Raw genomic sequence first — 14,241 nt, 5'->3', positions numbered from 1 at the left:
CCCCCCCCCCCAGCCCAAAGAGCAATCAGGGTTCCCTGCCCTGTGGGAAGTCCAAGGAACCGTGTTTTACTCATGTTTTAAGTTTCAGAAGGGAAGGGCTGGGATGGTGCTCCCATGAATGAGCACTTGCTGGGAAAGCCTAAGAACTGGAGTTCGAATCCCAGTGTCCACACAGAAACCCAGAAGACAGTGGCCACCGGTAACCCCAGCACTGGGCAGGCAGAAACAAGGGAGCAGGCTGGCTAGCTGAATCATCAGGCCCCAGGCTCAGTGAGAGAGCCTGCCTTGGAAAACAAAGTGGAGAAAATCTGAGGAAATGTGACATCTGTCATCAAGCTCTGGCCTCCATATGCGTTGGCACCCACCTGCACAGCGGTCCACACACATACCAGGCATAGTAAATGCATGAGCGCCATACACAAAAAAAATGAAAGCATCTGTGGTTTACAAATTTAGTGGTTAATTAGGGACCAGTTGGATGGCTCAGATGTTTAGAGCACATTCTGTCCTTCCAGAGGACCCAACACCAACCAGAGGCATCTTACAGCTACCAACTGACCACGATTCTGATTCTACAGGGATCCATCACCTGTGGGCCTCCATCGATACCTCATTTACAAACACACACAATAATAATAATGAGAAAATAATAATAATAGTTAGGGCCTGAGGAGATGGTTCAGCAATTAAGAGCTCTGTTGCTCTCCTAGAGGACCTGGGTCTAGATGTCAGCATCCACATACTAGTTCAAACCAGTCTTAATTCCGGTTCTAGGTACAGTGTCCTCTTCTGGTTCCTGTGGGTACTACACATGTGATGCTCTTGCATATAGGCAAAACAACTCATGCATAAAATTTAAATTTTAAAAAAGTGCAGATATGTAGAGAGTAAATGTTCCCCTCACACATGGCTATTCCCAAGGATCTAAATTAAGTATATATTCCCAGAGCTTTTAAGAGACATACACATATAATCATGAATTTTTACACAACAAGTATAAGTCCCCTGAGATCAACTAGACCATTTAGAAGAGATCATACCCAGAGCATTTGGGTCGTGCAGCCCCTCCACTTCCTTGTGAGATGTCACCCATTTGTATTAATTTACCAAGTCCTTAGGAATGTTTGAGAAGTCAGGACGGAGAAAAGCCTAGCATTGTGCATCATAGCTACCTGCAGTTCTATGAGACAATGCGACAAAATGCTACTCACCTTAAGTTTCTCAACGAAAACTCACAAGAGACAGTACTGTTGGCTTGAGAGTTACAAATGAGGGGACCTTCCGCGAGAGCCTGGAGTGACACCAGCATGCAGTACACAGCCCCGATGATTGTGATGACGCTCAAGAGCGATGAGAGGAACATCTGGAAAACAAAACCCACGTTGTCATACGTCCTTGCCCTCTCAAGTCGGTCTGTGCTCCTAGAGTTTTTATATGTGTGTGGTGCTTGTACATGTTTGAGTGGGTGTGTTCTGCACATGCCTGTGTGTTCATGGGGGGGGGGTGAACAAGATTGATGTTGGGTGTTCTCCCTTATCACATCATTCTCCACCTTATTTTTGAGACAGAGTCTCTCACTGAACCTGGAGCTCAACCATTTTGCCAGGCTAGCCAGCCAGTGAGCTTCCATGCCGACCTTTCTGCCCCTCTAATGCTGGGGGTACCCCTGTACACAGCCTTCAGGTGAGTAGTCCTAGGGATCCAAACTCAGATCCTCAGGCTCGTATGTCAGACACTTTACTGAGGGAGCCATTTCCCTAGCCCCGTGTCGTCCTGAGTCTTGAGGCTGCAGTTTGATTAGGTGTGGATTTATGAAGGGGAGGGGCAGAGATCAAAGTCTGCCGCTGAATTACAGTTGCCAAGAGGTGATTACACTTACCAGTGTCTCTGGAAAAATCTCAACTTCTCTCCCCTGGGTTTTTATATTCCCTCTGCTCACCGGAAGCTGGCTCCTCCTTCCTCCTATAGAGCTCTAACCACATTGAGCCCTCTGCTGGTTCCTAGCCACCTAAATTTTGATTCCTGATCTCTTGGCTCCCGATGCTGTAAGTGGCCAGTGGCCACCATCCTTAACCTATCTGTCAGCAGCAGGGCGGAGAGCACAGCTACCCAGCTGTGCACAGCGAAGTGGGCATTTTGCCGTGGGGGGCTCTTCAAGGTGGGGAGAAATGCATCATCATCCCTGGTCTCCACCCAGCATATGCTAGTATCACTTCATCCTCCCAATCCCGCATGACGACTAAAAGCTGTCTCAACAACACCACGTGACCCTTTGGGATATGGGTGGAGGGTCTAAATCTGCCCACAGTTGAAAATACCATGGAGGGAATGTTTGTGCCTTTCGTGAATCCGGGTCACACAGAGTGTGGAATTTGGTGTAAAAAAAAAAATAATGTTGAATGTGTTTCCTTCTAAAACAAAAACCTAATTTTTATGTTTCACAAAGTTGTTAGTGAATACGATTATTTCAAAGTCAAACTTGAAGCAAGAAAAGACTTTCCTTCCCTGATGGGAAACTCTTAGCTCCTGATCATTGTGTGCTTCAGACCCCCAGGATCAGGCAGGTATGTGGAAGGGCATAGGACCACGTGTGCACTACCTCATGCAATCCTTGAGCAACCCTAGCAGATCTATCAGTATTCTCGTTTTGGGGAAGAGAAAACTAGAAAGGAAGAGATTGACAGCTTGTTAGGCAACCTGTCTAGGAAATATTGGTGCCCAGGTCCTTGTCACTTAGCATCCTTAGCTGAAAGCACACAGTAAGGGGAGTTAGGATCAACTGTAAATCCTGATTCTCCAATGCTATTGAGACTTGTGCAAGCAACCAGATTTACTGCCGAGAAGTGCCTGTTATCTCTGACTGGCCACTATGAGGGAACCTTGCTACACAGTTTCAAAGTGAGGACTCTTCAAGTGATTGAGAAAAATCCTATTGAGAAAGAAAAAGGGAAGGAAGCAAAGATCTCTTAAATAGGAGGATGTAGCAGGAACAACTGGAAGAAAGTCCTGGTGTCCCCTGCCAAGAAGGGAGGAGAATTTCATGGCGCCTTGGTCTCATCTAGACCCAGAAGGTACCAACTGTAACTTGATTGAACCCCTGACCGCCAGCAAGTGAAAGCATTGCTAAGGACATTAACATAAACAGGCGATCACTGTTTAAGTGGCCAGGACCATCGCTAACAGCATCAGCAATGGTACAGAATGCCTCGTGCCCCCACCCCCAGCAGCCCTTGCAGACGCTCAGCTTTGAATGGCCCGTGGTTTTGCTGAAGCATGACTGAACTGGATACAACTCAGATTAGTGTGAACAAAACGACCTCCTAACTTAAAGCTAGTGTCTACATGAAAAGTGGCTCCATTGAGGAAGGGAGAGACGGCTCAGTGGGATGAGCACATACTACTCTTCGGAGGGCCCAAGTTCAGTTCCAGCATCCGCTATCTCACATCCTGTGACTCCAGGTCCAGGGGATCTAACACACTCTTCTGACCTCCTCGGGCAGGGCCCTCACCGTGCATATTCACAGAGACATAATTGAAAAACAACAAATAGCTTGGCTCTCCCAACCTGCTTGTGTCCTTGAAAGAAACAGAACTTAACCAACCATTTAAAAGACTATGTCTTTTTTTTTGTTTATGAAAGTACGTGCAAAAATGTTAATAGAAATTTGGGTTAAGAACAAGTCATGTGCTGGTTACTTTTCGAGTTCAAAGAATCAGAAGTAAATCGAGACATCTTGAGAATTTGTGAGTATCACACAGAAGTGAGGTCGATCTGCACTAAGATATGGTATTTTAGGAACAAAAGTGACAGGGAGTAGAAACCAAAGCCTAACACAGAATACTTGCAAAGTAGCAGGAACAAAGTCAGACTGAAAATACCATAGTTGAAGTGATTATTGTAATCCTAGAAAAACAGAGAATGCCAGGAGTAGGGGGGAGGGGAGAGAGAGAGAGAAAGAGAGAGAGAGACTCAGTAATTGAACATGATTGCTTTTCTTTCAGAGGCCCCAGATTCAATCCCCAGCACCTATGTGTCAGCTCAACCTCTGTAACTGTACTGCAATTCTAGGGGATCCCATACCTCTTCTGGCCTCCACAGGCAGGGGCATAAGTGCAGGCAAAACACACACATGCATAAAATAATTTTTAAAGACGTTATAACACAACCCATGTTGTCTGGGACATTATCCGCTTTAGGACAGTGGCTCTTCCCCAAATCACCCTGTGCTTCTGAAGATTGACACATGCAAACTCTTGGGATCCACTCCGGTGCTCGCAAGTTTGAAATCTCCCTAGATCTGTGTGTGTTCTCATCTGAATGGGAACCATGGATTTAAAGCCTTTCTGCCAACCTCAGCTCCACGCAGTGGGTATAGGTGCTTGTCATTGGTTTGCCCCTGCCTTGAAGAATTAGACCCCAGTGTCCTGTTCATGGTATAAATAGTGTAAGGGCTGAAATTGGTGGTCTGGTGGGTTTAGATTAGAAAAATATTCACTGTGCTACCCTGGTGAATTATTTCCTTTTTTCTTCTTTCTGATCATTAGTGTCTTGGTCAACAACGAGATCTCCCAAGCATGATGGCACACACCTTTAATCTCAGCAATCAGGAGACAGAGGCAGGTGCATCTCTGCAACCCAGTCTACATAGTGAGTTCCAGGACAGCCAGGACTGTATAGAATCTGTCTTAAAAATTTTCTCCATCAATTAATTATTAATTAAAATAAACTAAGACTTGACCAGTGCCCACATTAGGGTTTTGAGGGATTAAATATGGTAGGTATTAAATGTTTGAAAAATAATTGATGTTCCCTTTAAGAACAAATAGTGTGAAGTAAGAGCGATTAACCTAGCAAACGAACCTTTCCATGTTCAGTAAAAACGTGAGGGTGCGTTTGCCCTGAGTAGTTTATTCAATACTCAGACAAGCATGGTAGTGTTATGAAATTGACCACAGTTCTGGATGTGACAGAAATGCTCATTTAGAAAACCTCCAATTCTTCAGGTGAACTGAAGGTTGAGGAAAGGACCAAAGGCTAGTTCCAAAGCAAGATGTCTCCGTTGTTGTTGCTTGTTTGTTTGTTTAGGGGGCCTTTGAGTAACAGCTCTGGCTACCCTGGAACTAGCTGTGAAGACCAGACCGGCCTCGACCTCACAGAGATCCACCTGCCTCTGCCTTCCAAGCTGAGATTAAAAGCTGGGATTAAAAGCTTGTGCCACCACTGCCTGGTTCAAAGCTAAATCTCTAGGAGAAAAAAAAAAGCTTTATATGACTATTTAACAAACTCCAACAATATTTGTCCAAGACTGAGGCCCAGCAGATGCTGATGGCTCGGATGCCGTAGGCTGTTAATGTACTTCAGCTTCCAAGCCCACCGCCTGTTACTCACCCCTGTCTTGTTATTGCAGCATGCTCTTTTTCTGGAGGCCAACGACATTGTTGTTGCTGGGATGGCCTGGAAAGAATGTTAAAGGAAAGATGAGTGCTATCGCTTCTTACCTGATGAAAACCCATCATCAGCACCTCCCATGGACTGCCCCTTGGGAGAATTCAGGGCTCTGGAGAACAAAAGAGAAAATCTGGCAAGATCCTTGTGTTGTGAACCTTATCACCGGTCGGTCAAGATTGAAAGGATGAGAGCTCCTGTTTACTCAGAGGTGGCTATAGTTTCCTGGATTTTCATTAGAGTAGGATGGCTTATTGATGCATGAGTCTTAGAGGGACTGGTTCTATCACCCCAATCTTACCTTGTCATCCTCTCTCTCCTACTCCGCTTTTCTTTCTCTCCCCTGTTATATCTCCCCTCCCTCTTTTCCTTGAGTTACTATAACCTCCAGCCATATCTAATTCCCCATAAATTAAACAAGTCAACTGGGGAAGAAAGAAATTGACCGTTTGTTTGCCTGGCGTTTGGCAGGGACCAATTCACCGTAGCTCCCACGAGCCTCCCTTTCTGCTCCCCTGACCTCCGGCATCTTGCTAAGTCTCCTCCAGCTTGTGTATGAGAATGACAGTTGGTCCCACCTGCTCTTTTCTGTGCCTGCATCCTTAGTATGTGCTGATTTTTGCTGTACACTGATGTTCAGAACTCTTTGGAGTTTTTTTTTGTTTGTTTCTTTGTTTGAGACGAGATCTTACTATGTAGTCCTGGCTGGCCTGGAACTAACTCACTGTGTAGACCAGGCTGGCCTTGAACTCCCTGCCTAGGGCTGGGAATAAAGACAGGCAAAAGTTGCATTCTGTACAACTGAGGAGAGCTTTACACTGTATCACATTCTTAAGAGTTAGTTTTCGATTTTTAAAAAGAATTAGGCATCAGCTATGACCGGAAACTCTTGGCGAGGAGTTTTGCGTCGTCAAGGGACAGAATGTCGGTTGCTTCCTTTCACTTGTGAATTTTTAGCTCTGACTGAAGGTGTCTGCCAGCTCAGCTCAGCTACCCTGGATTGGTTCCCCTACCGTCTGCTTTGCTAGCATGGCCAGGCTCTGTAACTACATAGCAGACGCTATTAGAACTGAATGTGTTTTGGTTTGTGTCACCCTCATAACCATCCTCTGATGTAGCGCTAATGTTCCTCCTATCTCCCTCCCCCATTTTGCCACTGTCAAAACAGGTGGAGCAAGTTTGAGGAACTTGCCTAAGAAAGTTGGAGTGTTCAGAGCCAAAGCCAGACTCTTGGCCACTGCCCCACATCAGTGGATCCTTAAAGTTCATAAAGCCCCATTCTGGTCCCCAGAACCCCACCACCCTTGCTCATGGCACGCTCCTTCTAACGGTCCCTTCCCCCACTTTCTTCCAACGTCACATCCACCTCTGTATTTTCTAGAACACAGATTTATGCCTCTCACAAGGCAGCTTTCCCAACACATGTCACCCCATCTTATCCTGTGCTCACTCCATGTCCTTTGGGTTGTTGCCAGGCTTTGCTTACACATTGAATACTGATGCCTTTCCAATTCCGAAGTCATGCATACATATGGCACCCCAACCGCCCTATGCATAGCTGAGAGCCCAGAAGAAAAGGAAGAAGAAATCTGTCAGCATTTATACGTTCTGCTTTTTTTGGTTGTTCCAGAAGACACTGCTTTCTGATCTTACATAAAAAATCATGTAGAACAGGAACTGGTGAACGTGCACTCCCCACCCCTGTCGCTTTATTTTATAAAGGTTTATTGGAACCCTATTCATTTGCATATTATCTATAGAATTGCATAAAAATGATAGGGTTGCATAGTTGGTGATTCCTGAGCATATTTAAATACATGCGTTTTTGTGAAATTCAGTCTTGCTTTTCCTGTTTGTATAAGTAATTACTATTCATTTTCTTGGCAGGAGCCCATGCTTTCTACCAGTTTTAGAAATGGTACAGTTTCATCAAGGAGGTGCACAGGATCCATAGACAGTTAGGAAACTGTGATAGAAGCCAAGCTTTGGGGAATCCTAGAGGCTCTTGAACATGAAGGCAACATGCAAGGCAAAGGCACAGCTCAGCATGAACACAGAAGCTCTGCTTGGCAAAGGCTCTGCATGCAATCTCATCTGTTTGACTTGCCATCATCTGCTCTCCACTAAGGTTTTAATAACTGACTGACAAATTACCCTGATGTAATGAGTAAAGTCAATAAAAGGAATGATTAAGGCCCAGCTTATAATTAACTCTACATAAAGTAAAAGGGCTTTTCTGTTTATATTTCTCAAGGAACATTTTTAAATGGTTTTAATGCTTGATCACGTAACATTTATATTGATGTCCCCTCCCTTAGTAATAATAATGTTAAGGATAATTAATTACATGATGCTTTACTTGGTTAGAGTTTCAAAAGATAAAAAGGTTCGCCTCTGAGTTGGGTTGGTTCTAAAACCATAAATGACTTCATAAAGTAATCAGTAATGAGCCCAAGAGTTTCTATCATATGCAATTTCCTGTAAAATCCCCCGTTTCTAACGTGACCCTAATTTGAAATGGAGCACTGTGCATAGAATTTAAGGGCTATGACTGTATTCTCAGCACACTTAATCAGTTCTTTCTTACAAACTTCCCTGCAGAAGCCAGAATCTTGAGAGACATCACAAAGGACATACCTCCCGCTACAAAGATGTACTTCCTCCTTTTGTGTGCAGCCCAGGACCACGAAAATATGCTTGCCTTCGGACCGCTGCTGTCCCCCACCTGTTTGCTTGTGGGCTAACGTCTAACCTGAGGGTCTCCCTATGGGGAGCAGCCAATGTTTCCATGCATTTGATACTTTAATGGTCCCTGGTGAATATTTATCGGGGGAAGCAAGGTCTACTCAACTGTGGTCCAAGGAGTCCAGATTCTTGGGAAGCCTTTCGCAGGTGTGTAACCTTTTCTGTGATTCAGCTTCCTGGTCTTCTTACTTTATGGGTTTTTACCTTTGACCCCTGTGGGCCTGGGACACGGACTGAGGCTGATGACATTTAACTGGCTTTGGCATTAGATAAATCTAGAACTGGACTTCACACCCACTGTGTGACCTTGTGAATGTTCTCAGCCTTCCGTTCTCTGGTCTGAAAAGGAGAAGAGATACCTACAGCCCAGATGGTCGTGGGGCTGAAACTAGACAGTGTGGTACCTAGTGCTCTTTAATACTTGTAGCAAATCTTTAAAATACCCTCTCTTGTGTTTGAGCAGTACCAACTCATATCAGGAGATAGCTGCGTTTCCCCACACAGCTTATCTCAGCTGGGACACTGCTGGGATCTTTGCAACCATGGCTCTGATGCTTTGGGCTGGCTTCTGATTCTGTTTACACCAGGTGCAGAGGAGGCCAGCCCTGCTCAATTCTGAGGAGCCCTTCTAGAAGACTGGATGCAGGCCTGATGCTTTGCCGTTGCTTCACGCTGTTCAGCCTGAAGAGACCTGGCACAGCAGTTTGAAGAGGTAGCCCAGATTTTGCAAAAATGCTTTTCCTGTGACTGTGTCTACCTGAAACAGACAGCTAGATCACTCCTGTCAGCAAAGGAGAAGAAGCCATCAATGTGTGGGGAAGGCTTTTCAATGTCTTTGCAATGCCAGAAGGGTTCAAGTATATAAATATAAATATATGTAATATATAAAGTTTGATATAGTATGGCCTTAGAGGTTTTGTTGTACAGGATTTTTGTTTTGTTTTGGTTGGTGGGCTGTTTTGGATTTTTTTGGGCTGGCTGGTGGGGTTTTTTGAGACTCAGTGTCATACAGACAAAGTGACTTCAGATTTTTAATCCTCTCTCCTTGGTGGAAGAGCTTCACATGTATGGCAAAGACCTCAGCTCTAAGACTGTCTTTATGTGAGCTTAAGAGAAGCCCAGTAACAAGAAACTGATCTTCACTAAGAATTGGTGACCCCCAGGTGGGAGCGAGGGCTCAGGCGTTATGAAAGACGCAAGCTTGGATCCCAGCACCCACATCCATCAGAAGGCTCACCACTGCCTGCAGCTGTCCGTACAACACATATATAAATAGATTAATTCAAAGCTGGGCATGTTTGTGCACTCATAAGCAACACAAGATCCTGGGGTGTGAGTAGAGGAGAGAAAGAAAACATGAAGTGGGGAAGGCATAAGACACTTCTCCAACAATTCGTGATCCAAGTAGAGAATCCCTCTTTCTTTTATGTTCTGAGTTTCTTTAAAAGTTAGTACAATGTTTCATTATTTGCAAAACCCTAGTAATATCAACAATTACAGTTCTCTCTCTCTCTCTCTCTCTCTCTCTCTCTCTCTCTCTCTCTCTCTCTCAGAAGCTCATTTCTCTGGCACTGACTAGACCCACTAATGCACCATACAAATGATAGGACAAATGAAAGCAAGCTCCTAGGTGCTGAATTGTCCATTTCAGCATCCCTGATCCCATCACACAGATACCAAAACAGAGCCCTGGGATACGTGACTTAGTTGTGGTAATGTAGCAGAGACAGACGTGCTGTCTTTCAGATTCTTCCAGATCTGAACACTGGGTTCTACAAGTGGGTTCTACCCAGACCGGCTGCACCAGAATCCCTGCGAGAAAATGTAAATGAGACTCGGCCCTGCTGGGCTGGCTCCCTCCTGAGGACACCCACAGGTCCTTGCTGTACCACTGTTGCACCACTCCGTACCAGATCTCAACAGAGAAGGTCCATTCACTGTTATCAAGCTTAAAGCTTTCTGTGGCATTCTGGGATCTATGTAATAGCCAAAGCAAAAAGTCTATGTTTTCGGTGGCTGTGATAAAACACCACGACCATGGCCAAGCAGCTTCTAAAAGAGGCCCAGGATTTTGATCTGTGTGCCTTAGGCCGACTCTCTTGAGGAGCAGGCTAAGCCTCACTGTGCTGCCTCCAAGACTGCCCATGTGTAGGAGTGCTTCTCATTCACACTGCTGCTGTGTTCCCTCTCAAAATGCTCAGAAATCAGAATGGGGCAAAGAAAAAGATGAGGCAAGGAATTAAAAAGACGCCCCACAGAGCTAGGGGCGTAGCTTAGACTGAGTAGTGCCCTGAGTCCTATCCCCAGGACCACATAAAAGGAAGGAAAACATTGAAAAGAAAAAATCCTTACTATTAAATAAGAAACTTCAGAAGTGTCATCCTACCTGTGAAGAGATGCAGTAGGTACTAACCTTCCATCAACCTATTTTTGCTTTTGCCTTAAGGTCCCTAGGATGGACCACAGTTTTCTTTTATGAAAATTGTCATTCTTCACAACATAAAGTATAAATCATTGATAACCTATTTTCCTAACTGTACCCTATAAAGACATAGTTGGCTGCAAGGTTGAAAGTCACACACAAAAGACATCGGTAAAAAGCAGTTCACCCCCTCTCGAAGTCAAGTCAAGTAACTATTACTCACCATCACGCCTGCTCCAATAATTCCAGGGAACCACCACTCATAGCAAGAGATGGGGTTTGGGGACGCTGAGTCTCCCTCCACTAAGCTCATACCCAGAGGTATACAATTAATAACCACTCCTAGAATGACCAGAATCAGCAGGCTGAAGCCATTGCAGGATGTCCACCCCTCACAGCACGTCATGGTTGTCCTGGTGCTGTTAAAAACGTCCTCCAACTGCCTGGGCTTGTGTAGCTGCCTGGCCTTTTATCCCAATGTTCTGGTTAAAGTTTAGCACTTATGAAAAATGAGTTGCGAAAAACAGTTCAGAGTTCAGTCTGCCAGGATTTTATGAGGATTATGATGGGAACTAATAATCATTTTATATTATCATAGGATGAAGGAAAACAGGCAGAAAAAAATCTATGTTTGCTAAGTGGTGAATTTACACATGAATATAGGTGAGTCAAAACTGACAAAAATGGACTTGTTTGGCATAAGTCCTCTAAAATATTCCTTCTGAAATGCCTTATAAGATGTCAAAAGACAAGTATATCCAATTAGAATAAACTACGTTTCATATGTTGATATAATTATGTATGAAATATTCCTACTTTTGGAGTTATTCAGTAAGAATATGTATAAGATTAGGAAAAAACTCCTCTATAAGTATTCCTGATTATTCTAAACATTGATATTCCGTTTGCGCTGTTTGACAACATACAGCATTTTTGATGCTGTATAAAGTAGATAATCTGTACACGACCCACATATGACATCTGGGAAATCTGGCTGATGTCCTTAGAAGGAAAGTGACCAAATATGGAAACCATGACAAAAGTAATGGGTGAGAGGGGAGCAGAGATGATGGTGTCTGGCTTTATTCAAACAATGAACTGTGTATCACAATTTCTCTTTCTAGACTTCGACTTCATGATCTCTTCTACTACCAGCTTGTGAGCCTGTCATGGAGAGACTCAATCAGTTGGGAGAAGCTTCAGAGGCAAAAGTGCTTGTTCCTCCCGAATAGCCGCCATAGTCCCAGGGAGGCTGCATGGATGGTGGTCCCCAAGGGGCCCAGAGGAGCTGCAGCAGCATCTGGATCCAGGCTCCCACACGTACTGAGGCCATGTTTGAAGAGGCAGCGATGGTCTCTGCTTTCATTATTACCGAAACTGGCCTGCTCTATTTCTGCAAGATGAGTCATTAGGCAACACCTGCGTATGAGTGGGTAGTAAAATTCAAATGAGTACATCCAGAAGAAACATGCAAACATCAGCCAGCTCTAGCTATAAAACCCTCCTTCTATTCCCAGAATGCAGATTTCACAGATACTATTGGAGGCGGTGATGGACTACCGTGCTGGAGGCCACTGGATTTACGGCAGGCAGGGGGAAGAGAAAACATGTGGTTGGAGAGGAGGTGGCCCACTCGGTGGCTTTCTGAGTCTTGGTTTCTACCTTACAAAGAATGGCTATAGACTTGTCCTACTGTCCTATAATGAAGTGCCCTTTCCTACACTTTAGTGAGTTTCTAATTTTCTGCAAACAAAAGAGCTAAAAACAAAAGTTACTAAAACCAGTTTTTGGTAAGTACCCTGTTTGGCACATGGCCTGGCAAAACCATCAGGAGTCCAGATGTTCAGAAGGAAGTAGTTTATTCAAACGGACTAGAAACCAGTGTTCCATCAGGTTCTGAAAATGGCTAAAATTTGACCAGAAAGTGATGAGAAAAGCATTCTTCAATCCTGTCAGTTACACACACACAAACACACACACACACACACACACACACACACACACACACATACACACACACAAATAGAAATTCTTCTGACTGTGTTAAGTGAAAAGAGATGCTGTTGAGAGAGATTCGGCCTGCAAAACATGCTTTAAAAGGCCAAGAGTAAAGATTGGTGGCTTTGGTGTCTGCAGGAAGCCTTCCCAGGACATGGCGTCTCAACTATCAAAAGAGAGCTGCTACCTTAGCTGCCTTCGAAAAGGCAGAGAAATGGAACAGTCAAGTTCAAACACACTTTGGTTTCGGTGTGGGTTGGGAGACCACTGCACCCCACCACACTCTCCAGGCAGGTGACTGAACCCTGGAACCCTGACCTAACCACTATCATTTCAAGTGCATCTTGAGGACTATGAAACTGCCATTGGAGCCATGAAACACAGACGATTCCATGTCCACCATGTTCCTTTTCAACAGCCATAGACTGGAGCAAGAAGACGGCCTTTATTTTGTATCTCTCAAAGGTCCACCTAGTCATTGCATATCCACTTTCCAGATGAAGAAGACCCTGGGGGAAAGTAAGGTCTTTGTTGTAGAGGAAGGACAACTAAAAAGACACAGAAACGGATAAGAAACTAGACAGTTCACCATCATCGCCACAGCTGTCTCATCTAGGTTATAACATCATATCCTTTGAAAACAATCTGAACCAAATTTATGCTTGTGAGTCTAGAATGACATGTAATCTTTTAAAAACATGTTAGGATTCTCCAGCACCTACTGTCTTTTCTCTCATGTCTCTGAAGCTCCACTCCGTGTAAAGGGGTCACATGGTGGCAAGCCAGGTCTTAACCAGGATTATTGACGTCAACCAGGAAACCTTCTGTTGACTCACTTTATGTCATTGTGTCTATTTGTTTGCATTGTCCTATTGTGTTCAGTGTCAAACTTTGTCTACCTTTTTGTTGTTGTTGTTATTTTTGTGATAGGGTTATTCTGTGTGTAGCCTAGGCTGTCTTGAACAAACCTCTATAGAACAAGCTGGGGTATAAATCACAAAGATCTGCCTGCCTCTGCCTCTGCCTCCCTAGGCTCTCGGATTAAAGGTCTGTGTCACCAATGCCTGGCTAACCATTGTCTGTCTTATAACCTTCCTCTACCTCTACCTCTACAGGAGTTTGCAACCTGTATTCCCAAAACATCAGTTCCAAAAGTCAGCAAGAAAATCAAGCCAAAGACAGTAAAACACAACATTTTTCTACTGTTTTATTGACAAATTATACTGAGGAAGACAGGAACATTTTATTTTATTTTGTTTTTTTTTTTTTTTTTTTTTTTTTTTTTTTTTTTTTTTTTTTTCGAGACAGGGTTTCTCTGTGGCTTTGGAGCCTGTCCTGGAACTAGCTCTGTAGACCAGGCTGGTCTCGAACTCACAGAGATCCGCCTGCCTCTGCCTCCCGAGTGCTGGGATTAAAGGCGTGCGCCACCACCGCCCGGCTGACAGGAACATTTTAAAGTTAAAACACATACAATATACAATCAATGAAAGAAGATTTGTAAGTACAGGTGTTCCATCAAAGGCAAACATTTCAAAATAATAGAATACAATCTTTCTTTTTTTCTATTATTATTATTATTGATTTTAAGACAAAGTTTCTTTCTTTTTTATTATTATTATTTTTTGGTTTT

The 14,241-nt window shown here is 44.0% G+C and overlaps 1 protein-coding gene across 1 annotated transcript in view; it reads right to left on the bottom strand.

Moving 5' to 3' along the window:
* Positions 1–11,019, bottom strand: part of Tm4sf20 (transmembrane 4 L six family member 20) — a 13,112-nt gene extending 2,093 nt beyond the window's left edge. The window contains exons 1-3 of the mRNA XM_005360031.2: positions 10,837–11,019; positions 5,390–5,455; positions 1,212–1,363 (exon numbers count right to left, since the gene is read on the bottom strand). Coding sequence (XP_005360088.1) covers positions 1,212–1,363; positions 5,390–5,455; positions 10,837–11,019 — 401 coding nt within the window. The remainder of the gene's footprint in view (positions 1–1,211; positions 1,364–5,389; positions 5,456–10,836) is intronic.
* Between the last annotated feature and the right edge of the window lie 3,222 nt (positions 11,020–14,241).

This window comes from Microtus ochrogaster, linkage group LG2 (assembly GCF_000317375.1).
Source record: "Microtus ochrogaster isolate Prairie Vole_2 linkage group LG2, MicOch1.0, whole genome shotgun sequence".
NCBI classification, from domain to species: domain Eukaryota; kingdom Metazoa; phylum Chordata; class Mammalia; order Rodentia; family Cricetidae; genus Microtus; species Microtus ochrogaster.
Note: the sequence above shows the minus strand (reverse complement) of the source record. Positions and strands in the feature narration are given on the sequence as shown.